The sequence below is a fragment of the Bombina bombina genome, chromosome 4, assembly GCF_027579735.1.
Source record: "Bombina bombina isolate aBomBom1 chromosome 4, aBomBom1.pri, whole genome shotgun sequence".
NCBI lineage: Eukaryota > Metazoa > Chordata > Amphibia > Anura > Bombinatoridae > Bombina > Bombina bombina.
Window position 1 is genome coordinate 846,019,143 of NC_069502.1, and position 27,357 is coordinate 846,046,499.

Here is a 27,357-nt window from a genome sequence, read left to right on the forward strand (position 1 = left end):
TACAATAGACTGCAGTGCATATCAGATTTTATTAGAAGGATTCTTACAATATACTTTACAAATTAAAATGTTTTTTTTCTATAGAAGTATAATCTTTTGTAATGAAGTTAAAATAATTTTCAGCAGCAGGACCTGTGAATCTTCTTTTTACTGAGTAACCAGCTAATGGTAATAATTTATTTGTGGCACCATATAGTGGTTTGTTTCTTACATAATTTGTGATTTATGTCCTTACAGGATATGTTCCTGAGAAACCTTTACTTGTTACACAGATTGAGAACAGAGAGGAGCCGTATGTGGGCACTTTTCCTATTACCGAAGGTGAGTAATTAATTGCCAACTATAGGCTTGATTACCAGTGGAGCAATACTGATAGCACTGGTGGTGTTCCATTACTATATGAAGGCAGATCTGATACAGGCAATGTCATTGCCTGTTTCAGATTTTGATGTTGGTGGAGGGCTGTGATCAGATCGGGTGGGCGATGATTGTGGTTGGTGAGAGGGATATGGTGAGCCCTTATACTACAGACATAGACTTGCTGGCGGGAGGAAAAAATAATTTTTAGGGGGGTAGGCATTAATGGTGCTGTGATTGTGGGTGGTTTGAGGGATGGGGCGGACCCCTATAGTAATCATGAGTGGTGGAAGGGGTGGACCCCTACACTAAGCTATTGTGACCATGGGTGGTTGGATAGGCCCCTACACTAAGCTATAGTAATCGTAGAAGGGATGGGATGGACTCCTACACTATACTATGGTTGCTGTGGGTGGCGGGAGGGATGGGGCAGGACCCTACACTAAGGTATAGTAATCGTGGTTGGTGGGATGCAGAGGAACTTTTGAGTAGGCAACTTTGGGCCAGATTACAAGTGGCACGCTATTTAGTTCTTTCACTCGAGCATAAACTTTATTAGAAGTAATTTTTTTGCACGTGTCAGGTTGTGCTTGTATTACTAGTTGAAAGTAAAAGGTTTGCAAAACCCAAAGTGCTAACTATAGGACTGCGTTAATGTATTCTCCCCATAGAATTCAATTTAGAACGCAGAAGAAAAAACCTAACACTTATCGCTCACGCGCTATCACAGGAGTTATTAATAATTTACATCCCAATGTTCTTCACATACAGAAAATTTGTATTTTTATTGCGCGTGTATGTGTGTGTGTATATATATATATATATATATATATATATATATATATATATATATATATATATATATATATATATACTACAAATGTTGTCACCAAGCACTCACGAGTTGTAATCTTCTGGTGCGGTGCATAAAAACCGCCTGGCGCATGCGCAGTTGCGCTGGGGAGACGCTTCCGGGAGTTCACAGTGGGCAGAGCTGGTGGGTAAGAGGGGGTATGTTTAGAGGTTTATGTTGCACTGTTCTGTATGTTTGATAAAGGGGGAGACCCCGAAACGTTACTTGAATTAAAACACCGATTAAGTCCTCAGAGTGCGGTCTCAAGTTATTGCCAAATATAAATATATATATATATATATATATATATATATACAGGCAGTGCAGAATTATTAGGCAAGTTGTATTTTTGATGATTAATTTTATTATTGAACAACAACCATGTTCTCAATGAACCCAAAAAACTCATTAATATCAAATCTGAATAGTTTTGGAAGTAGTTTTTAGTTTGTTTTTAGTTATAGCTATTTTAGGGGGATATCTGTGTGTGCAGGTGACTATTACTGTGCATAATTATTAGGCAACTTAACAAAAAACAAATATATACCCATTTCAATTATTTATTTTTACCAGTGTAACCAATATAACATCTCAACATTCACAAATATACATTTCTGACATTCAAAAACAAAACAAAAACAAATCAGTGACCAATATAGCCACCTTTCTTTGCAAGGACACTCAAAAGCCTGCCATCCATGGATTCTGTCAGTGTTTTGATCTGTTCACCATCAACATTGCGTGCAGCAGCAACCACAGCCTCCCAGACACTGTTCAGAGAGGTGTACTGTTTTCCCTCCTTGTAAATCTCACATTTGATGATGGACCACAGGTTCTCAATGGGGTTCAGATCAGGTGAACAAGGAGGCCATGTCATTAGATTTTCTTCTTTTATACCCTTTCTTGCCAGCCACGCTGTGGAGTACTTGGACGCGTGTGATGGAGCATTGTCCTGCATGAAAATCATGTTTTTCTTGAAGGATGCAGACTTCTTCCTGTACCACTGCTTGAAGAAGGTGTCTTCCAGAAACTGGCAGTAGGACTGGGAGTTGAGCTTGACTCCATCCTCAACCCGAAAAGGCCCCACAAGCTCATCTTTGATGATACCAGCCCAAACCAGTACTCCACCTCCACCTTGCTGGTGTCTGAGTCGGACTGGAGCTCTCTGCCCTTTACCAATCCAGCCACGGGCCCATCCATCTGGCCCATCAAGACTCACTCTCATTTCATCAGTCCATAAAACCTTAGAAAAATCAGTCTTGAGATATTTCTTGGCCCAGTCTTGACGTTTCAGCTTGTGTGTCTTGTTCAGTGGTGGTCGTCTTTCAGCCTTTCTTACCTTGGCCATGTCTCTGAGTATTGCACACCTTGTGCTTTTGGGCACTCCAGTGATGTTGCAGCTCTGAAATATGGCCAAACTGGTGGCATCTTGGCAGCTGCACGCTTGACTTTTCTCAGTTCATGGGCAGTTATTTTGCGCCTTGGTTTTTCCACACGCTTCTTGCGACCCTGTTGACTATTTTGAATGAAACGCTTGATTGTTCGATGATCACGCTTCAGAAGCTTTGCAATTTTAAGAGTGCTGCATCCCTCTGCAAGATATCTCACTATTTTGGACTTTTCTGAGCCCGTCAAGCCCTTCTTTTGACCCATTTTGCCAAAGGAAAGGAAGTTGCCTAATAATTATGCACACCTGATATAGGGTGTTGATGTCATTAGACCACACCCCTTCTCATTACAGAGATGCACATCACCTAATATGCTTAATTGGTAGTAGGCTTTCGAGCCTATACAGCTTGGAGTAAGACAACATGCATAAAGAGGATGATGTGGTCAAAATACTCATTTGCCTAATAATTCTGCACTCCCTGTATATATATATATATATATATATATATATACACACACACACACAAGGAAAACAGTTTTTATTCCTTATGACATGTAACGTTTCAGAGTTTTTCAAACGGACAAAACTGTTTTCCATGCCATAGAATTTTTATATATATACACACATATATGTGAAGAAGGGCACTCTCAGGATTTTTAGAAAGACAATAAATGTATTTATTTTGACAAATCAAAAAGTGTCATAAGTAGAAAATCACATATGAGCCTTCTTCAAGACAAAGTTAATCTTTAGTCGGCGATGTAGCCATACTCCCAGACTAGTAAATGTTAATTGATGATACAGCTCATTTTCTTTTGCATTTTATTAGCATAATATTATGCTAATAAAATGCAAAAGAAAATGAGCTGTGTCATTATTTAACTTATTGATAATGACATTAGCCATAAAAGGAAATCAAAGTGTGCTTTCCTATATGTTTAAATAAAAAATATATATATATAACATTGTTATGTAAAATATGCGTAACACGATTTGTGTTTTGCGCTTTATCTCTAGCGCAGTGTCGTGTTAGCACACATGAATTACACATCCCAAAGCCTGTTCTTGAAATATTAATTATCAAATAATAATTATTACAAATACATACTGTACAAAAAAATTATATATATATATTCTATGGATTATTTAGATTTTTTAACAGTATGTATAATAATTTTTAATAATTAATATTAATATTTTTTAATATTTTATATTTTGAATATTTCAAGAACACGTTTTGAGTTTTTAAATTCTTCATGTGCAATAACTCAACACCGTGTTAGATCTAAAGCGAGACACAAATCCCGTCACTCATATTTTACATTCCAATGTTCTTCACATATGTAAAATGGATCTCTATATCTCTATATATCTATAAGAAAATTTTTTTTTATATATATATATAGAGAGAGAGAGAGAGAGAGAAATATATTTACAATTACATTGTTCTGTATGTGAAGAACATTGGAATGGGAAATACATACAGTAAATATACAGTGAAACACATAAATACTTAAATAAAGGGACACCCCAATTTTCATATAAATACATGTAATAGACACTACTTTAACGAATAATATGCACAGATACTGACGTAAAAATCCAGTATAAAACCATTTAAAAGCCACTTAGATGCTCCCAGTTTCGCTATGTTGAAAAGGCTAGCTGGAACACCAACTGAAAGTGGTTGTATAGCAAAAACCTCAGACACTCCCCTATCCTCTGCATATGAAAAGACTCTTTACACAAACAGGAGCAAGCTGGAGTAGCTATATATCAGTATACATCTAAAACATTGGGGCTTGGTTAGGAGTCTGAAAATCAGGGCAATGTTATTTAAAAAGAATCAAAACTATACCTTTAAAAAAAAAAAAGGAAACCTGTATAGGCTATATAAATGGATCATCTACAAAACATTTATGCAAAGAAAAATCTAGTGTATAATGTCCCTTTAAATACATATGTACACACATATATACATATGCATGTATTTATATATATATATATATATATATATATATATATATATATATATATATATATATATGTAATAAAGAGAGGGAAAATAGGGGAAAAAAGGGAAATTCAGGAAGGCGCAACACTCTGAATAAAGAATCCTAGATAGGGAGTATTTGGATCAGTGTGTTTTGGATGACCTATTACTCTAGTGATATATACCTAATGGATTAATGCAAAGGGAATATCAAATATAGATATAATATAATATAAAATAAAGGAGAGTCAATAAAATGTTTACTAAGAGTTATTCTGATAGGTTGTTTGTTGATTATTAGATGTCTAAAAGTTCTGTTGGATGATATGTGACCAATTATGTACATACAGACCTATAACAGAAAAAAACACAACCGCCTAAAAATGCCTAAAATATTCAAAAGTTAGCAAAAAAATTTTTTATAAAAATACCTACGATTGATATTGTAAATTATAATAGCCTGAATATAGAATAAATTATGATAGTAATAGTAATATAGAAACGTAGTATTAACTGTCAGACTGTATTTCAACAATAAAAGTCCTGTGAAAGTTCAGAGTTTTAATCCAATAAGGCAAGTGAACTTCTATAACTGTGGATGAATTCAAAAAATCCAAAATGGTTAAACAGGATATATCAATGAATCCACGTTCCACAACGAACCCGTTGGGAGTATACTTACACTCCGTTACCTCAATCTCATGAGGTAAGTGCCGCGTAGTGTATAGACAACAAAATCTGATAACAGAGGACTGAATACTATTCGGGAGAGAGTATTAAAGAGATCTCTGGATCGAAAAAGGACACCGCTCCACTTTACCACAGACACCAAGGGGAAGAACTACCTATACACTACGCGGCACTTACCTCATGAGATTGAGGTAACGGAGTGTAAGTATACTCCCAACGGGTTCGTTGTGGAACGTGGATTCATTGATATATCCTGTTTAACCATTTTGGATTTTTTGCATTCATCCACAGTTATAGAAGTTCACTTGCCTTATTGGATTAAAACTCTGAACTTTCACAGGACTTTTATTGTTGAAATACAGTCTGACAGTTAAAACTACGTTTCTATATTACTATTACTATCATAATTTATTCTATATTCAGGCTATTATAATTTACAATATCAATCGTAGGTATTTTTATAAAAAAATTTTTTTGCTAACTTTTGAATATTTTAGGCATTTTTAGGCGGTTGTGTTTTTTTCTGTTATAGGTCTGTATGTACATAATTGGTCACATATCATCCAACAGAACTTTTAGACATCTAATAATCAACAAACAACCTATCAGAATAACTCTTAGTAAACATTTTATTGCCTCTCCTTTATTTTATTTTATATTATATTATATCTATATTTGATATTCCCTTTGCATTAATCCATTAGGTATATATCACTAGAGTAATAGGTCATCCAAAACACACTGATCCAAATACTCCCTATCTAGGATTCTTTATTCAGAGTGTTGCGCCTTCCTGAATTTCCCTTTTTTCCCCTATTTTCCCTCTCTTTATTACATATTTTTCCTACCAAGTTAACTGTTCCTGGGGGCTCAGTTTTACTTTGGGTAGATATTCATAGGCAGCAAATTTACCACTCCTATCTCTCTAAAATATATTTATAGGGTGTCTTTCCAGCGCCATTCCTACACCCATCTTTCTGTCTATATATATATATATATATATATATATATATATATATATATATATATATATATATATATATATATATATATATATATATATATATATATATATATATATATTTAGACATGTATATGGTTATATGCAATATAGCCCTTTGCAGTCAAACACCTTTTTATCAGATAGTGTTTATATGAGTGAAACTGTAATTTGAAACAAATTCATGTTGTGTTTAGTGCAGCTTTTTTTTTTTTTTTTTTTAACGCAGTACCCTCTATTCAAGGTTTTCAGTTGCGCCAACCTGACGAGCTTAAAATGCGATTGTGCTCTTGCTTTCACATTTACTTTCAACTTGTAATACGAGTGCTCTCTCCATCTCACGCAAAAAGATGTTGCTCGCGACTGACAGTTGTCACGCTACTTGTAATCTAGCCCTTTGTATTTTCAGTGTTAGATCTATAGGGCTATCTTTATCTACCATCACACAACAGCTCTTTTACAAGCTTTCATTTTATTTTTAAAAAAGCCCTTCTGTATTCCCATTTTCTCCTGTTAAGTGTAGTCAGTCCACGGGTCATCCATTACTTATGGGATTATAACTCCTCCCTAACAGGAAGTGCAAGAGGATCACCCAAGCAGAGCTGCTATATAGCTCCTCCCCTCTACGTCATACCCAGTCATTCTCTTGCACCTAACTAATAGGACGTGTGAGAGGACTGTGGTTGTTAAACTTAGTTTTTATTTCTTCAATCAAAAGTTTGTTATTTTAAACGGCACCGGAGTGTGTTGTTTTTTCTCAGGCAGCATTAGAAGAAGAATCTACCTGAGTTTTGTGTATGATCTTAGCGGACGTAACTAAGATCCATTTGCTGTTCTCGGCCATTATGAGGAGCGAGGTAACTTCAGAACAGGGGACAGCGGGCAGGTTCACCTGCAAGGAGGTATGTTGCAGTATATTATTTTCTAAGGAATGGAATTGACTGAGAAAATACTGCTAATGCCGATGTAATGTAAGTACAGCCTTAAATGCAGTAGTAGCAACTGATATCAGGCTGATATGTATGTATGTTTACACTGAGGTATTTCTGGGGAATGGCATTTCACTAAGAAAATACTGTATACATATAACTTTTAGCCTATTCTGCAGTGAGAGCGGCTAGCAGCAGGCTTTTTAATAACATTTCATAATTTATATTTAAAACGTTTACTGACATGTTAATCGTTTATTTCTCTGAGGTACTTGGTGAAAAATTTTATGGGCATTATTTTCCACATGGCTGTCGTTTGTTATGAATTAAATCAGTTTACTGAGCTTCCCCACTGTTGTATTATGAGTGGGAGGGGCCTATTTTGGTGCTTTATTGCGCAGTAGAAATTCAGTCACAGTCTGCCTTTTTCTCCCTGCATGATCCAGGACGTCTCTACAGAGCTCAGGGGTCTCCAAAACTAGTTTTGAGGGAGGTAATCACTCACAGCAGACCTGTGAGACTGTGCTTTGACTGTGATAAAAACGTTTATATTTTCAATTGTTATCCGTTTTTTGGTATTAAGGGGTTAATCATCCATTTGCTAGAGGGTGCAATCCTTTGCTAACTTAATGCATTTACTGTGAAAATTTGGTTTCTATAACTAATCCGGTTCATTGTTATTTCAACTGTGACAGTTTTTGTGTGCTTCTTAAAGGCACAGTAACGTTTTTTATATTGCTTGTAAATTTATTTGAAAAGTAATTTCCAAGCTTGCTAGGCTAATTGCTAGTTTGTTTAAACATGTCTGACACAGAGGAATCTCTTTGTGCAATATGTTCAAAGGCCAATGTGGAGCCCAATAGAAATTTGTGTACTAATTGCATTGATGCTACTTTAAATAAAAGCCAATCTGTACATGTTAAGAAAATTTCACCAGACAACGAGGGGAAAGTTATGCCGACTAACTCTCCTCACGTGTCAGTACCTGCATCTCCCGCTCAGGAGGTGCGTGATATTGTGGCGCCAAGTACATCAGGGCGGCCATTACAAATCACTTTACAAGACATGGCTAATGTTATGACTGAAGTTTTATCTAAATTGCCAGAACTTAGAGGTAAACGCGACCACTCTGGGGTGAGAACAGAGTACGCTGATAATGTTAGAGCCATGTCTGATACTGCGTCACAATTGGCAGAACATGAAGACGGAGAGCTTCATTCTGTGGGTGACGGATCTGATCCAAATAAACTGGACTCAGACATTTCAAATTTTAAATTTAAGCTTGAGAACCTCTGTGTATTATTAGGGGAGGTATTAGCGGCTCTGAATGATTGTAACACGGTTGCAATCCCAGAAAAATGATGTAGGCTGGATAGATACTATGCGGTACCGGCGTGTACTGACGTTTTTCCTATACCTAAGAGGCTTACAGAGATTATTACCAAGGAGTGGGATAGGTCCGGTGTACCCTTTTCCCCCACTCCTATATTTAGAAAAATGTTTCCAATAGACGCCACCACACGGGACTTATGGCAGACGGTCCCTAAGGTGGAGGGAGCAGTTTCTACTCTGGCTAAGCGTACCACTATCCCGGTGGAGGATAGCTGTGCCTTTTCAGATCCAATGGATAAAAAGTTAGAGGGTTACCTTAAGAAAATGTTTACTCAACAAGGTTTTATATTACAACCCCTCGCATGCATTGCGCCTGTCACGGCTGCGGCGGCATTCTGGTTTGAGTCTCTAGAAGAGACCATTAGCTCAGTTCCATTGGATGAAATTATAGACAAGCTTAGAGTCCTTAAGCTAGCTAATTCATTTATTTCTGATGCCGTAGTACATTTAACTAAGCTTACGGCTAAGAATTCCGGATTCGCCATTCAGGCGCGCAGAGCGCTGTGGCTAAAATCCTGGTCAGCCGATGTGACTTCTAAATCTAAATTGCTTAACATACCTTTCAAAGGGCAAACATTATTCGGGCCCGGTTTGAAAGAAATTATCGCTGACATTACTGGAGGTAAGTGCCATGCCCTGCCTCAAGACAGAGCCAAACCAAGGGCTAGACAGTCTAATTTTCGTGCCTTTCGCAACTTCAAGGCAGGAGCAGCATCAACTTCCTCCGCTCCAAAACAGGAAGGAACTGTTGCTCGCTACAGACAGGGCTGGAAACCTAACCAGACCTGGAACAAGGGCAAGCAGGCCAGAAAACCTGCTGCTGCCCCTAAGACAGCATGAAGTGAGGGCCCCCAATCCGGAAACGGATCTAGTAGGGGGCAGACTTTCTCTCTTCGCCCAGGCTTGGGCAAGAGATGTTCAGGATCCCTGGGCGTTAGAGATCATATCTCAGGGATATCTTCTGGACTTCAAAGCTTCTCCTCCAAAAGGGAGATTTCATCTTTCAAGGTTGTCAGCAAACCAGATAAAGAAAGAGGCGTTTCTACGCTGTGTACAAGATCTTTTACTAATGGGAGTGATCCACCCGGTTCCGCGGTCGGAACACGGACAAGGGTTTTACTCAAATCTGTTTGTGGTTCCCAAGAAAGAAGGAACCTTCAGACCAATCTTGGATTTAAAGATCCTAAACAAATTCCTAAGAGTTCCATCGTTCAAAATGGAAACTATTCGGACAATCTTACCCATGATCCAAAAGGGTCAGTACATGACCACAGTGGATTTAAAGGATGCCTACCTTCACATACCGATTCACAAAGATCATTACCGGTACCTAAGGTTTGCCTTCCTAGACAGGCATTACCAGTTTGTAGCTCTTCCCTTCGGGTTAGCTACTGCTCCAAGAATCTTTACAAAGGTTCTGGGTTCTCTTCTGGCGGTACTAAGACCGCGAGGAATATCGGTAGCTCCGTACCTAGACGACATTCTGATACAAGCGTCAAGTTTCCAAACTGCCAAGTCTCATACAGAGTTAGTACTGGCATTTCTAAGGTCACATGGGTGGAAAGTGAACGAAGAAAAGAGTTCTCTATTGCCACTCACAAGAGTTCCCTTCTTAGGGACTCTTATAGATTCTGTAGAAATGAAAATTTACCTGACAGAGGACAGGTTAACAAAACTTCTAAATGCTTGCCGTGTCCTTCATTCCATTCCATTCCACACCCGTCAGTGGCTCAATGCATGGAGGTAATCGGCTTAATGGTAGCGGCAATGGACATAGTACCCTTTGCACGCCTGCATCTCAGACCACTGCAATTGTGCATGCTAAGTCAGTGGAATGGGGATTACTCAGATTTGTCCCCTATGCTGAATCTGGATCAAGAGACCAGAAATTCTCTTCTATGGTGGCTCTCTCGGCCACATCTGTCCAAGGGGATGCCCTTCAGCAGGCCAGATTGGACGATTGTAACAACAGACGCCAGCCTGATAGGTTGGGGCGCTGTCTGGAATTCCCTGAAGACTCAGGGATCATGGACTCAGGAGGAGAGTCTCCTTCCCATAAATATTCTGGAATTAAGAGCAGTTTTCAATGCCCTTCTGGCTTGGCCTCAGTTAGCAACTCTGAGGTTCATCAGGTTTCAGTCGGACAACATCACGACTGTGGCTTACATCAACCATCAGGGAGGGACAAGGAGTTCCCTAGCGATGATGGAAGTCTCAAAGATAATTCACTGGGCAGAGTCTCACTCTTGCCACCTATCAGCGATCCACATCCCAGGTGTGGAGAACTGGGAGGCGGATTTTCTAAGTCGCCAGACTTTTCATCCGGGGGAGTGGGAACTTCATCCGGAGGTCTTTGCCCAAATACTTCGGCGTTGGGGCAAACCAGATCTGGATCTCATGGCGTCTCGCCAGAACGCCAAACTTCCTTGTTACGGATCCAGGTCCAGGGACCCGGGAGCGGTTCTGATAGATGCTCTAACAGCACCTTGGGCCTTCAACATGGCTTATGTGTTTCCACCCTTCCCGATGCTTCCTCGATTGATTGCCAGGATCAAACAGGAGAGAGCATCGGTGATTCTAATAGCGCCTGCGTGGCCACGCAGGACCTGGTATGCAGACCTAGTGGACATGTCGTCCTGTCCGCCATGGTCTCTACCTCTGAGACAGGACCTTCTGGTTCAGGGTCCTTTCAAACATCCAAATCTAATTTCTCTGAGGCTGACTGCATGGAGATTGAACGCTTGATTCTATCAAAGCGTGGATTCTCGGAGTCAGTGATTGATACCTTAATACAGGCTAGGAAGCCTGTTACCAGGAAAATTTACCATAAAATATGGCGCAAATACTTGCATTGGTGCGAATCCAAGAGTTACTCATGGAGTAAGGTTAGGATTCCTAGGATATTGTCTTTTCTACAAGAAGGTTTAGAAAAGGGTTTATCCGCTAGTTCGTTAAAGGGACAGATCTCAGCTTTGTCCATCCTTTTACACAAACGTTTGTCAGAAGTTCCAGACGTTCAGGCTTTTTGTCAGGCTTTGGCCAGGATTAAGCCTGTGTTTAAAACTGTTGCTCCGCCATGGAGCTTAAACTTAGTTCTTAAAGTTTTACAGGGTGTTCCGTTTGAACCCCTTCATTCCATTGATATCAAGCTGTTATCTTGGAAAGTTCTGTTTTTAATGGCTATTTCCTCGGCTCGAAGAGTCTCGGAGTTATCGGCCTTACATTGTTATTCTCCTTATCTGATTTTCCATTCAGACAAGGTAGTTCTGCGTACTAAACCTGGGTTCTTACCTAAGGTAGTCACTAACAGGAATATCAATCAAGAGATTGTTGTTCCATCATTGTGCCCTAACCCTTCCTCAAAGAAGGAACGACTTCTGCACAATCTGGACGTTGTCCGTGCCCTGAAATTTTATTTGCAGGCAACTAAAGATTTTCGACAAACTTCTTCCCTGTTTGTCGTTTATTCGGGACAGAGGAGAGGTCAAAAGGCTTCGGCTACCTCTCTCTCCTTCTGGCTTCGTAGCATAATACGTTTAGCCTATGAGACTGCTGGACAGCAGCCTCCTGAAAGAATTACAGCTCATTCTACCAGAGCTGTGGCTTCCACTTGGGCCTTTAAAAATGAGGCCTCTGTTGAACAGATTTGCAAGGCTGCGACTTGGTCTTCACTTCACACTTTTTCCAAATTTTACAAATTTGACACTTTTGCTTCTTCGGAGGCTGTTTTTGGGAGAAAGGTTCTTCAGGCAGTGGTTCCTTCCGTGTAAAGATCCTGCCTGTCCCTCCCGTCATCCGTGTACTTTTAGCTTTGGTATTGGTATCCCATAAGTAATGGATGACCCGTGGACTGACTACACTTAACAGGAGAAAACATAATTTATTCTTACCTGATAAATTCCTTTCTCCTGTAGTGTAGTCAGTCCACGGCCCGCCCTGTTTTTTATGGCAGGTCTAAATTTTAAATTATACTCCAGTCACCACTGCACCCTATAGTTTCTCCTTTCTCGTTTGGTTTTCGGTCGAATGACTGGGTATGACGTAGAGGGGAGGAGCTATATAGCAGCTCTGCTTGGGTGATCCTCTTGCACTTCCTGTTAGGGAGGAGTTATAATCCCATAAGTAATGGATGACCCGTGGTCTGACTACACTACAGGAGAAAGGAATTTATCAGGTAAGCATAAATTTTGTTTTTTCTGTCCAGTGGGATGCCTGCTGATACCGACGTTTCCAGTTATCGACCAGTAATTTGGCACCCCACTATGAAAAGCATACTTTTTTTTTTTTTTTTTTAAATCATAAGATTAGGACCTTGATCAGAATTTGTTTTACTAATATATGCAGGGGAAGAGAGAGCACAGAGTTTTTAGTGAAGAATTTATAGAGCTATCTATGGATCTACCTGTATTTTTTATATATATATATATATATATATATATATATATATATATATATATATATATATATATATATATATATATATATATATACATATATACATACACAAACGCCAGCTTTTTTTACAAGCTTTTACGTCAATGTTTCTAGTTATCGGCCAGTAATTGGGCTTCCCACACATACAATCTTTTGTTGTATATTTTTTTTTTTGTTAAAATATAATTATTTTAGGACCTTTTTATTATAATTTAATTTTATTACACTATAAAGGGGAGAGAGAGCAGAGATATGTACTGTAGTCAATCAGAATTTGTTTCCTTGGGGCAATAAAAGTGGCATAAAAAAGTTTTAGTCTTGAGAAGGCATATGATTTTCTTAATAAATCATATTTAGACATTGACCCCTTTGGATTTGAGTACCAGCCTAACCCAGCTAGATTACAAGTGGAACCAATCGTTTGCACAAGTGCAAGATTGGTGTTTAAATTACCGCAAGTTTTGTTTGCGGGAATTCACAATGCTTTCTAAAGGTACTATCAAGGGCAAAAGTGTGTGCTTGTATTACTGTTTTGAAATTTACCACACAGTTTTCAAATACTGGTGAAAACTCCCATTTAGAAAATATTTGAGTTCTATGATGTGTGCAAATAATTTGAGCGAAAAACACATTTATTTTTAATTTTATTTCATAATAAAGGTTCTAATATAGCATAATGCCATATCAAAGAAGCCATTAACCCTTTGCTTGAACAAATCTAAAAATCCCCTTTCAGAACTGTAATTCACAGCTGCAATTAGCGGCCTTCTAATTAACAAAACAAATGACAAGCCCATACATGTCTGCTATTTCTGAACAAAGGGGATCATAGGGAAGCTTTTACAACTATTTGTCTTATGGCTCCACAAGTTGTGTGTAAATAATGTCAGTTAAAAACCCAACGTTTCTGAAAAAGTAACTTTATTTCTAATGGCAGTGAGAGTCCACAAATGTATTCATAACCTATGGGAAATACATCACCTGGCCACCAGGAGGTGACAAAGACACCCCAAACAGAGCATTAAATATTCCTCCCACTTTTCTGGCTCTTCCCTAAGATACAAAGATTTTGGGGGAGAGTAAATCACTGGCTAGGTAAGATATATGGGACCCAAATTATTTTACAAGCAGATCAGGTTATCTTCTACTATAAGAAAGGGCATTTACCAAAAAGAAAATTTATAACGTTGGTAATTTTAATAGGAAAGAACCTTATATTAAAAAGGGTGGAAGAATGCTAAACCACCATCCCTAGTGACTTTAAAGGAAAATATTCATCACCAATTTCTTATAGAACTTCAAGATACCTTGCTTCATATTGAAACTAATATTGTACGCTTCTTTGATAAATGGGGGGAAGTGGGTTAAAACCCTAGATCTAGAGGAACAAAAATGAATAATTAAAAACTTTGAGTATACAGCCTATATAGAAAACTGCAGACTTAGAGGAGAGTGGCACTTTGAGTAAGATAATTTGCCTAGGTTGAGGAGAGGGGGGGAGAGGAGGAGGAGGACTTGGGTTTTCCCTTTTTTTTTTTTTTTTTTGGGAAACCTGGATAGTTAAATGTTGCTTTGTGTAATAGAGATACTATAAACTTTTGTACACTCTATACAGTAATTCGGGGAAAGGTAATTTTCTGCTTCTGTGGTTATTAAAATTGATGTGTGTCAAAATATGGAAAGAAGGGATGGGATTATTAACTTACCCTGTGTGGTAACATAGGAAACATGCTATATCAAGACAAGTATACGTTAGAATTTAAATTTGTTGAATTAATGTAATAGATACGAAGATATGTATGTACGATATTTTGTTGGATTCTTTTTGAAATAATGTCTGAGTACTGCCTGTATTTGATATAGAACATCAATAAATCTTCTTCTTTCAAAAAAATGGAAGCAACATCACTAGATTCAAACATCACCTGCTCAATCAATTAACGTTAAAAAAGTAATAATGGGCTCTTTTACACTAATAAAAATGGGCTACATTTAGCAAAATTAATAACCTAGCACATGCCCAGTATGCCGACAGTACTCCTGTTTAATCAATTTAAAAGATATACATCTGGAGCACAACAGGTTCATTTTACATGTTGCCTATTGCCTGCTGACCGCTGCTTCTTAAACTTTTTGGTTTGCGGCAAAGCATGATTATGTCCTAATGCAATAGTACTTGCAGGTAGAAGTACAGTGTCCACTGTCCATTTGCCACAAAGGTGGGCAGAGAGGTTCCCAAGTCGGGAACCTTGTCTGCCAGCCATTTAGTACATGGAGCCTTCAATATTAAAATGGATTAAACAGCATACAGGCCTGTGATATAGTCACTAAACCTCTGAAAATCATTTTGTTTGTCATTAAAACTGTAAAAAAAAAATATTACAAAAATTGGAAGATTAACAGATAATGAGTTTGTGTTGTTTTCTGGAGCTAACAATGTTTTGAGCTTCAGGGGTATTGGCATAGTGGCGTTTTGGGATTGTGATCACTGGGGGAAAAAATGACAATACTGGATGCAGTTCAAACTGAAAACAATATTGTGATCAACCCCTTAGTTTGAGTACAAGTTTCATAGTTTAAAAGTGTAATTTGAGGTATGTTTTTAACCTGAAAAAGAATGTGTTTATCAAAACAATCAAACCCCCTTAACATTGTTGGGTGGGATCAATGTGTGACTATGCCACAAATACATTTGAAAAGTTCGAGATAAATGGATTCTCATGGAATGACTGGAATGGGTTTGAACTTGAAAGCCACATACAAATCAATGCAATACTCTTTGCATGGAAATTCTTATCGACTAGAATGGTCCATATAAAATTAGATGATAAATGAGAATCAATAACCTGATTGAGTTTTCTACACAACATATGCACCAACAGAGCCCATAATCCATTCTCAAATACCATGGCCTTCCTCACCTGTGAATCAAGGCATAGAATTTGGGTTTTCATTGGACCTGCCACATTTTTGCTTATGCCCATTACCAACACACCTATCCCCCAATTCTCTTTCAACCCAATCCTTCCTACCCTTTAATCTATAAGAAGTGGAGGGAAATGCAGATATTGTTGCTTAAAACTTAACATTTATTGGAATCTGTATAAAAAGCAAATGTATGGTGGTGAACAAATTATCCACAAGTTTTAATTGACAAAAATGTCCACTTTTTCCTGGACTTCTAGTGGAATATTCAGTCTCTGTTACACAGAGTAACTAGACAGCTCCATTTCCAGAAAATGACCCACTTCACACGCCATCAAAGCTCCAGCACTTGGGGGAAAGCTGTAGTACTTTTACTCCAGCCCCAAGCTGTAACTGACCAGGAGAAGGACTGGCAACTGTGTTTAAACAGCAGGAGGGGCATAAGAATGGCAGAGCTTGGCATAGCTTTAGGACCTTATGTATGAGCAACTGCATACATGCCATCGTAAGTGACTTTTACATGTACTATTACAAACTATAAATATGGATTCACCATATGCACATTTAAGATCTTCAAAGAGCAAATTACGATCTAGTTTACTGTTGCTATGAACGCTCATACATAAGTAGCTTTGCATACAGTGCTATAGTAAAACTGACATATGACACAAATAACACTTAAAACTGTATTCTGATGTGCAAGTTATAGTTATACAGAAAGACTTGGCCAGTTTTGGTTATTTCTTACCCTTCAATCTACATTTATGCAAAATTCTTCACCAAAGACTCCCTTGAATCACTATGAGATGCACTTGCTTGACCCCGACAATGACAAAACATGTTCAAAAATGATGAAAATCCTTCACAATAACTAAGGCCAAAGCCACCCTTTACTACAAACCTACTCCTCTTCCACATCTCCATTCCTGACTAGAGTCGAATTCCCTACCCCCAAGAATGTCCATGCATCCTGGTTTCTCTTTTGTCATAACATTAAAATAATATCACAGTGACACAAACTGGCTGATGGAGCTAATGGTACTGCTAAAGGAAAAAAATACAGCACATCTTTAAAGGTATAGGAAACTCCAAAAAATTCTTTCATTATTGGATAAAACATTTAATTAAAAACAACTGTCCAATTTACTTCTATTGTCACATTTGCTTGGTTCTCTTGTTGTCCTTTGCTGAAGGAACAGCCTTGCACTACTGGTAGCTAGCTGAACACATCTAGTTGGCCGGTCACAGGAGATAAGTGTGTGCGGGCGCCAATCGGCAGCTAGCTCCCACTGGTGTAGGATATGTGTATCTTCTTTTTCGGCTGGGGATACCAAGAGAGCGAGGCACATTTGAAAATAGAAGTGAATTTAAAAGTTTTTTTTTTTTAAAAATAGCATGCTCTATCTGAATCAATCAAGTTTAATTTTTATTTTCCTATCCCTTTAAGTGATAATGAGAAGATGATAATCCTGGCAGTCATAACCTGACCAATGTAAGAATATCGCTGGTGCACCATAATTTTCATAGTATGGTTTTGCAATATATTATCTTGTAATTATGTACAGATCAGACTCCCTGATGTAGACATCCCCTTTGGGCTTTATAGTTTGTAAGATTACCAAGAACCATATAACACAATACTCTAATTTCTGCCTCTCAATGAAGAACACAAACGTTATCACTCAACTAAATAGTGTCACACTGTTTAGCAGCCTTTAGATAAAAGTGTATGAAAATGCTGAGAAATGCCAGGAATAAGGCCTCAATTAATAGGAATTCTGAAATTAAAAACTTTGTCCGTCCCACAATCTTCTGAATCTTGAATTTCAGCTGGTTATTTTTAAATGAAGACGTCCCATATAAGGATATTACAGTCATCATTGAATGTATTGGCGTATTTAGGTTTTGTGCCGCCCTAGAATTGTGCTGCCCCCACCCCTGGTTTTAGGCCTTTTTTGGCCATAATATTATTTGCTTATGGAGAAATGTGATTTATTTTTCAATGGCATTTCTAATATAAATGTTCACCAGGGCTTGCAAAATACTTGCATACATACAGGCACACACACACACACACACACACACACACACATACATAAACGCACACAGTCCTAGACACATACACACGCACAGAGTTATGCACATACACACTGTCACTCACATACACATACATACATACATTCCATTGCTGCAATATATATGTTAAAAAAACACAGATTTCTTGAAACAATACTTCCCCTAACATAATACAAAGTGCTAAAAGCCAACAAAACTAAAGCAATAGCTACCGAAATAAATGAAAGGCTCAGAGTTACCTCTAAACTATAAGCTCCATGGGCAGTCTCTTATACCCCCCTACAATGTAAGCTCTTGGTGCAAAATTTCCCATTATATACTTGTATAATACTTCTAAAATAAATGTATGCTTCTTATAAATATAGCCACAAAAAAATGTGCTGCCCCCCTCTAATCTGCAGCCCTAGGCAAGTGCCATGTTTGCCTAGGCCAAAATACGCTCGTGATTGAATGTCATCAATCTGCTTAAAATTCCTTTAGGGTACCAAGTTGAGTTTCAGGTTCCCTGTTAAAGGGACATAAAATCAATATTTAATCTTTAATAAAGGAAAATTAAAAAAGCAAATACCAAATGTAGCCGCATTCATTTATTGTAGTTATTGTCAGTGAGTTTTTCCAGGGATCACAATTCCGGAATATTTCTACTGTTGGTACCCCTGAGGCTCAAAAGTGTTTACTCGATCCTTATCTGCCTCTTTAATCTCCTGATTTTTAAATCCAAATACCAAATGACCAGAATTAATGACAAACAAAATTGTGTTTCCATGGGTTTAGAGTTTCCATCACAATTTTGCTAAAAAAGAAATTAATGGAATGTAGTGATAGGTGGCATATATGCAGTCAATCTGTTGTGCTCTAAAGCAGTCTTTTTTTTAAGGGATTTGAACAGGGTCATTATAGGCATAGTGGGCATTTGTGCTTTTTGGGTTGTTTTCCTAAGGTTTCTTTTTAGTGGAACAATGCTTATTATTAATGTATTATAAATATATTTTAAATGTAATTGATTGAGCATGTAGTGTTTGTACTTTCTTGATGATATTGCTTCCTAATGTCATCCAATATGGTTATTCATTTCATATTGAGTATTTTTTATGTATTGACTGTTTTGACTCCTAGATTAAAAATGGCATTAGGGTAAGTTGCCAGCTATTAGTAAGATCAACAGCAGTTGATTAGTTGAAGATGAAAATTTTACAAAACTGAGGTTCCCTTGATATATCTCACTATGCTATATAGGGCTGAATAAGGTTCTTAATGTCACCAGAGAATTTAGAAGGAGCCTTTTTACGCTTTAAGATTATTCTCCGCCCTTCCCCCATCCCCCTTTTCCCACATATAGCGCTCTGGCACTAGGGAATGGTGTTTAGGGTCCTATAGCGCGGTTTCCCTCGAAACACACCGTACTTTATAACCTCCCCCCCCAACTAGTTACCCATATCTAGATGGTTCTGCTGTGCTCTTGCTTACACTTTTTAGCTCTTTTTTATTACTGGTACGAGTAGATTCTCCCGTAACAGTATATGATATAACTCTATAACACATTGTATGTTACTGTAACAGTATATGATATAACTCTATAACACATTGTATGTTACTGTAACAGTATATGATATAACTCTATAACACATTGTATGTTACTGTAACAGTATATGATATAACTCTATAACACATTGTATGTTACTGTAACAGTATATGATATAACTCTATAACACATTGTATGTTACTGTATGCTACACAATCATCCCCTTTTTTATGGTCTCTATTCGGTTTCTAAGTATTTGGGTGATGTCTATACTACCTCTATCATATGTTTAATGTACGCTACTACAGGTCTTTAATCATTTGATTTATATATGTCTCTTGGTTAAAATGTAAAAAATATGAGGTTGTTCTACAATATGCTTAGTATCCTTGTGATATAACGGATATGATTATTTGTTGCGGTTTAAGCAGTGGATATGTTCTCTTCTATACATATCTTTCTGATGTTTGTTATACCACTTGTCTGCTGTACTGTACTTACAACCTCAATAAAAATTATTAAAAAAAATAAAAATAAAATAACCTGTTCCATCTGAATCATGAAAGAAAAAATGTGGGTTTCATTTACCAACTACAAAACCAAGAATCTGTGAAATCTTATTCATCGAAAAATTGCGGGCGTGGGATAAATAACCAGCTATTACAAGCTTGCGGTAGCAAGTAGCACTTATAAAATTAACTGGAGATCCAATCTCTGGCTAATTTTGATAAATTTGCTCCAAATGCCCCCAAAATACAGCTTTGCAGTTATTTTATGCTACTATCTGTATTTTTTTTATAAAATAACTGCAAAAAGCAGTTATATGGGGTTAGGGGGGGAAAAATGGCAGTGAAAAGTGCCTTTACATTGCAGTCTATGGGAACTGTGTGTTCCCTGTAAATATATATGTATATGCTTAAGTACATATTTATTTATATGCTTATGTGTGTAAATACACATATTAACACATAAATATATATGTATATAGATATATATATATATATATATATATATATATATATATATATATATATATATATATATATATATAAAAATTCTGCACTACTTATCCCCTTCGCTGCGCTAGTTCTCATGTTGTATCTCAGGGCATGAGAACGAGGCTCCTATTAAAGCATATGGAAATAACGCATTAGCGTGCGCTGGTATTACTCAGTGGAGAGCCAATATCGCTTTCACAAAAGCGATATTTAGCGCTCCACTTGTAGTCTGATCCGTAATCTTACAGAAACCTCTGGGAGAGTATGGCATTGTGAATGGATTAATGGAATTATTTTTAAAAATATATAACTGCCATGAATATACAGCCTCATGCTACATTAAAAACAAATCTTTATTTCTGGATGAATAACGTTTGGATTATAATGTACCTTAAATATAAACTATTTATTTCCTTCCATAAGGCAGGGAGAGTCCACAACTTCATTCCTTACTGTTGGGAAATACAACACCTGGCCACCAGGAGAAGGCAAAGACACCCCAGTTTGCTGGAAACAGAAGTTATGAGGCAGCGTAACCTGTCTGCCTGCTCTGAGGCCGCGGACAGAAATCAACCCGATCGAATACGATTGGCTTGATTGACACCCCCTGCTAGCGGCCGATTGGCCGCATACCTGCAGGGTGGCGGTATTGCACCAGTAGTTCACAAGAACTGCTGGTGCAATGATAAATGCCGACAGCTTAGGTTATTTTAGATAGTTTTTTTTATTTGGGGGGGTTGGTTGGTTGGGTGGTGGGTTTTACTTTTGGGGGGTGTTTGTATTTTTTTTTACAGGTAAAAGAGCCGATTACTTTGGGGCAATGCCCCACAAAAGGCCCTTATAAGGGCCATTGGTAGTTTATTGTAGGCTAGGGTTTTTTTATTTTGGAGGGCTTTTTTTGTTTTGATAGGGCTATTAGATTAGGTGTAATTCTTTTTTATTTTTGATAATGTGGTTTTTTATTTTTCGTAATTTAGTGTTTGTTTTTGTAACTTACGGCTAGATTACGAGTTTTGCGGTAAGAGGGGTGCGGTACTAACTTGCACGTTTTTGTCACCGCTCACTTATCTACTGCGCTGGTATTACAGGTTTTCCTAAACCCAGCGTTATTAGGCAAGAAGTGAGCGTAGAGCAAAATTGTGCTCCATACTGCACTCCAATACCAGCGCTGCTTAAAGGGACAGTCTAGTCCAAAATAAACTTTCATAGTTCAGATAGGGCATGTAATTTTAAACAAATTTCCAATTTACTTTTATTACCAATTTTGCTTTGTTCTCTTGGTATTCTTAGTTGAAAGCTTAACCTAGGAGGTTCATATGCTAATTTCATAGACCTTGAAGGCCGCCTCTTTTCAGAATGCATTTTAACAGTTTTTCACCACTAGAGGGCATTAGTTCATGTGTTTCATATAGATAACATTGAGCTCATGCACGTGAAGTTATCTGGGAGCCAGCACTGATTGGCTAAACTGCAAGTCTGTCAAAAGAACTGAAATAAAGGGGCAGTTTGCAGAGGCTTAGATACAAGATAATCACAGAGGTAAAAAGTATATAAATATAACTGTGTTGGTTATGCAAAACTGGGGAATGGGTAATAAAGGGATTATCTATCTTTTTAAAACAATAACAATTATGGTGTAGACTGTCCCTTTAATTCAGCGGTGAGCTGGTTGTACGTGCTCGTGCACGATTTCCCCATAGACATCAATGGGGAGAGCCGGCTGAAAAAAAGCTTAACGCCTGCAAAAAAGCAGCATAAAGCTCCGTAACGCAGCCCCATTGATTCCTATGGGGAAACTAAATTTATGTTTACACCTAACACCCTAACATGAACCCCCGAGTCTAAACACCCCTAATATTACACTTATTAACCCCTAATATACCGCCCCCGACATTGCCGTCACCTACATTATACTTATTAACCCCTAATCTGCCGCTCCGGACATCGCCGACACCTACATTATATTTATTAACCCCTAATGTCCCGTCCCCACCTACCTACACTTATGAACCCCTAATCTGCCGCTCCCAACGTCGCTGCCACTATAATAAACATATTAACCCCTAAACCGCCGTACTCCCGCCTCGCAAACACTAGTTAAATATTATTAACCCCAAATCTGCCGTCCCTAACATCGCCACCACCTACCTACATTTATTAACCCCTAATCTGCCGCCCCTTACGTCGCCGCCACTATACTAAAGTTATTAACCCCTATACCTAAGTCGTAACCCTAACACCCACTAACTTAAATATAATTAAAATAAATCTAAATAAAACCTATTAATAACGAAATAATTCCTATTTAAAACTAAATACTTACCTGTAAAATAAACCCTAAGCTAGCTACAATATAACTAATAGTTACATTGTATCTAGCTTAGGTTTTATTTTTATTTTACAGGTAAGTTTGTATTTATTTTAACTAGGTAGAATAGTTACTAATAAGTTATTAACTATTTACTAACTACCTAGCTAAAATAAATACAAATTTGCCTGTAAAATAAAATCTAACCTGAGTTACACTAACATCTAACCTTACACTACAATTAAATAAATTACCTAAATTAAATACAATTAACTCAATTAAATACAAATACCTAAATTACAAAAAAAACATTAAATTACACAAAATAAAAAACAAATTACAAGATATTTAAACTAATTACACCTAATCTAATAGCCCTATCAAAATAAAAATAAAAAAAGCCCCCCCCCCAAAATAAAAAAACCTAGCCTAAACTAAACTACCAATAGCCCTTAAAAGGCCTTTTGCGGGCATTGCCCCAAAGAAATCAGCTCTTTTACCTGTAAAAAAAAAAATACAAACAATCCCCCAACAGTAAAACCCACCACCCACACAACCAACCTCCCAAATAAAACCCTAACTAAAAAAACCTAAGCTCCCCATTGCCCAGAAAAAGGCATTTGGATGGGCATTGCCCTTAAAAGGGCATTTAGCTCTATTGCTGCCCAAACCCTAATCTAAAACTAAAACCCACCCAATAAACCCTTAAAAAAACCTAACACTAAGCCCCGAAGATCCACTCACAGTTTTGTAGATCCGACATCCATCGTCAACGAAGCTGGGAGAAGTCCTCAACGAAGCCGGGAGAAGTGGTCCTCCAGATGGGCAGAAGTCTTCATCCAGACGGCATCTTCTATCTTCATCCATCCGGCGAGGAGCGGGTCCATCTTCAAGATATCCGGCGCGGAGCATCCTCTTCTTACGACGACTCCCGACGAATGAAGGTTCCTTTAAGTGACTAATAAGGTATACCAAAGAGCCAACTATACGAAGGCTGGGTCTGGACCAAATGCAATATTATCAAACGATTACAATAGACAATTTATTGAGTACACAAATAAGTTAAAAACATGGATCCATGTATAAACAATCAAATTTATACAACAATAATAGCTAAATGAATAGTTAAAACAAATAGTTATGTAACGGATATAGCATTTAAAATTGTGCAAACATTGCTCTTAAAAATATTCATAAAAAATTCCAAATTTAGTATAAGGCTCACAACAGAAGTTCAACTTTGTGCTTACCATATACACATACACAAATTTGTACAGCAATAATAGCTAAATGAATAGTTAAAACAAATAGTTAAATAGCAGATATGGCATTTAAAATTGTGCAAACAATGCTCTTAAAAAATATTCCTAAAAAATTCCAAATTAAAAATTCAACTTTGTGTTTACCACATACACATACTAGGTGAAATATATTAGTCAGTTATATAATATTATCTAACCAATAATGTTCTCGATTCTATGCAATACTAAATATTGCCAATAGTGACTAATGTGTAAGGCTCTGAGTAAGACCTTTAACTGTGTGTTTACCACATACGCATTGTCAAGTAAAAAATATTGTGACAGCAATAAGCCAATGTAAAGAATGTGTATCAAAAAAGTTGTGTGCAAAAATTAGTGTACAAAAGATATTAATGGTCAAAAAATAGGTTGATCTTCAAAAAACGTGAATTAAGAACAAAGATTGTGAAAAATGAAAAACCAAAAATTTACAAAAACATTGTGGTGTGTTCCAATAGTAACTTATATAAATGTAAATAATAGTCCAAAAAATAGTCCAAATTTGGAATTTTTTATGAATATTTTTAAGAGCAATGTTTGCACAATTTTAAATGCTATATCCGTTACATAACTATTTGTTTTAACTATTCATTTAGCTATTATTGTTGTATAAATTTGATTTTTTAAATACATGGATCCATGTTTTTAACTTATTTGTGTACTCAATAAATTGTCTATTGTAATCGTTTGATAATATTGCATTTGGTCAGACCCAGCCTTCGTATAGTTGGCGCTTTGGTATACCTTATTAGTTTCATCTCTCCATTTTGACAACTTGGTGTCAAATTATCAAAGCCAGAGGTCTTATTTAGTAGGCGCTAGGTGTACTCCACTATCAATAGTTCCTTTAAGTGACGTCATCCAAGATGGCGTCCCTCAGATTCCGATTGGCTGATAGAATTGTATCAGCCAATCGGAATTAAGGTTGAAAAAATCCTATTGGCTGATGCAATCAGCCAATAGGATTGAACTTCAATCCTATTGGCTGATCCAATCAGCCAATAGGATTGAGCTTGCATTCTATTGGCTGATTGGAACAGCCAGTAGAATGCGAGCCCAATCCTATAGTTTAATTCTACAGGTAAGTTTAAATTTATTTTAAGATAGGAATGTTGTCATTTTAATTGCAAGTTAGCGGGTTGTTAGGTTTAGGGGTTAATAGCTTCATTTATTTTTTGGGGATGTGGGGGGCTGATAGTTTAGGGGTTAATAGGTTTAGTTAGTGGTAGTGATGTGGGAGGCCAGAGGTTTAGGGGTTAATACGTTTATTTAGTGGTGGTGAGCGGCAAAATAGGGGTTAATATCTTTATTTAGGTTGCGGCGATGTCGGGGCGGCAGATTAGGGGTGTTTAGACTCTGGGTTTATGTTAGGGTGTTAGGTGTAAACGTTACGTGTTTTCAACCATAGAAATCAATGGGATATCTGGCAGCATCGAACATAAACTTTCGGTGCTTTCAGACTCCTATTGATTTCTATGGCATCCGCGGCCTCCAGGGTGGCGGATTGAAAACCAGGTACGCTGGGCCGGAAAAGCCGCGAGCGTACCTGTTAAAAGTTTGATAACTGGGAAAAAGTGTCAAATAGAGCCGAATGTGTATTCAGAACATCTGTAATTACGTAAGCATCGATCTGCGTTGGATTGAGACAAGTAGATCGTATGTTACATCACAAATTTCAACATTTGCCAGTCTGTAGGCTTTGATAACTAGGTCGAATCCAGCTCGCAACAATTACGCTGCGGAATTCCGGCTTATTTGCGGTTGACAGCTTGATAGATAGGCCCCTCTGGGTGTTCCCTCTTTCAAGATGGAAACAATACGGTCAATCCTGCCTCTGGAAGGACAGTTTATGACCACAATAGACCTGAAGGATGCATACCTTCACATACCGATTCACAGGGAACATTTTCAGTTCCTGAGGTTTGCTTTTCTGGATCAGCACTTCCAGTTCATAGTTCTGGGGGCTCTTCTAGCCGTTGCCAGAACACAAGGTATTGCAGTAACGCCTTACCTGGACAATATCATGGTACAGGCAGCATCTTTTCGTCTAGCGGAAGAACATTCGGAGTCCCTTCTCAGTATTTTTCGATCACATGGATGGAAGATAAACTTGGAAAAGAGTTCTCTTACTCCAAGTACAAGGGTGAATTTCCTGGGAACTATAATAGACTCCATATCCATGAGATTATTCCTCACAGATCAGAGATGTTGCAAGCTAACTTCTGCATGTCTTGCCCTCTAGGCCTCCTCAAGACCGTCAGTGGCTCAGTGTATGAAGGTAATTGGACTCATGGTGTCCTTATGGACATCATTCCTTTTGCCAGATTCCATCTCAGACCCTTACAACTATGCATGCTGAGACAATTGAATGGCGACCATTCAGATCTGTCTCAACAGATTGTGCTGGACAGCCCGTCGAGAGACTCGCTCTCCTGGTGGCTCTGTCCAGAGCATCTGTCCCAAGGCACATGCTTTTTGAGACCGTCCTGGGAGATTGTGACTACGGACGCAAGCCTTTTCGGCCGGGGAGCCGCTTGAGGTGCCAATAAGGCACAAGATCTGTGGACTCAGGAGGAGGAGGAGTCCTCCCTTCTGATCAATATTTTGGAACTCCGACAATCTTCAATGCCTTGAAGGCTTTGGCCCCTTCTGGGTTTTTCCCAGTTTATCAGATTCCAATTAGACAATATAACTTAGGTTGCTTATATCAACCATCAAGGGGGAACAAGAAGTTCCTTGGCTATGAGAGAAGTATCTTTGATACTAGAGTGGGCAGAGACTCACAAATGTTCACTATCAGCGATCCACATTCCGGGTGTGGACAACTGGGAAGCTGACTTCCTCAGCAGGCAATCTTTTCACCCAGGGAAATGGTCTCTTCACCCAGAGGTGTTTGCAGAGATATGCAGCGAGTGGGGGACACCGGAGATAGATCTCATGGCATGCCTCCTCAATACCAAGCTACCCAGGTATGGCTCGAGGGATCCTCAGACGGAATTGATAGATGCCCTATCAGTACCATGGAGGTTCAGTCTCATATATCTTTTTCCTCCATTACCACTTCTTCCTCATGTAGTGGCTCGCATCAAGCAGGAGCGAGCATCAGTGATTCTGATTCCTCTGTTGTGGCCGCAAAAGACGTGGTTTGCGGATCTGGTGGGGATGTCCTCATCTCCTCAGTGGAGGTTA

The 27,357-nt window shown here is 38.0% G+C and overlaps 1 protein-coding gene across 1 annotated transcript in view; it reads left to right on the forward strand.

Moving 5' to 3' along the window:
* Positions 1–27,357, forward strand: part of LOC128657259 (gastrula zinc finger protein XlCGF17.1-like) — an 88,628-nt gene that overhangs the window by 14,243 nt on the left and 47,028 nt on the right. Inside the window, exon 4 of the mRNA XM_053711535.1 lies at positions 238–321. Coding sequence (XP_053567510.1) covers positions 238–321 — 84 coding nt within the window. The remainder of the gene's footprint in view (positions 1–237; positions 322–27,357) is intronic.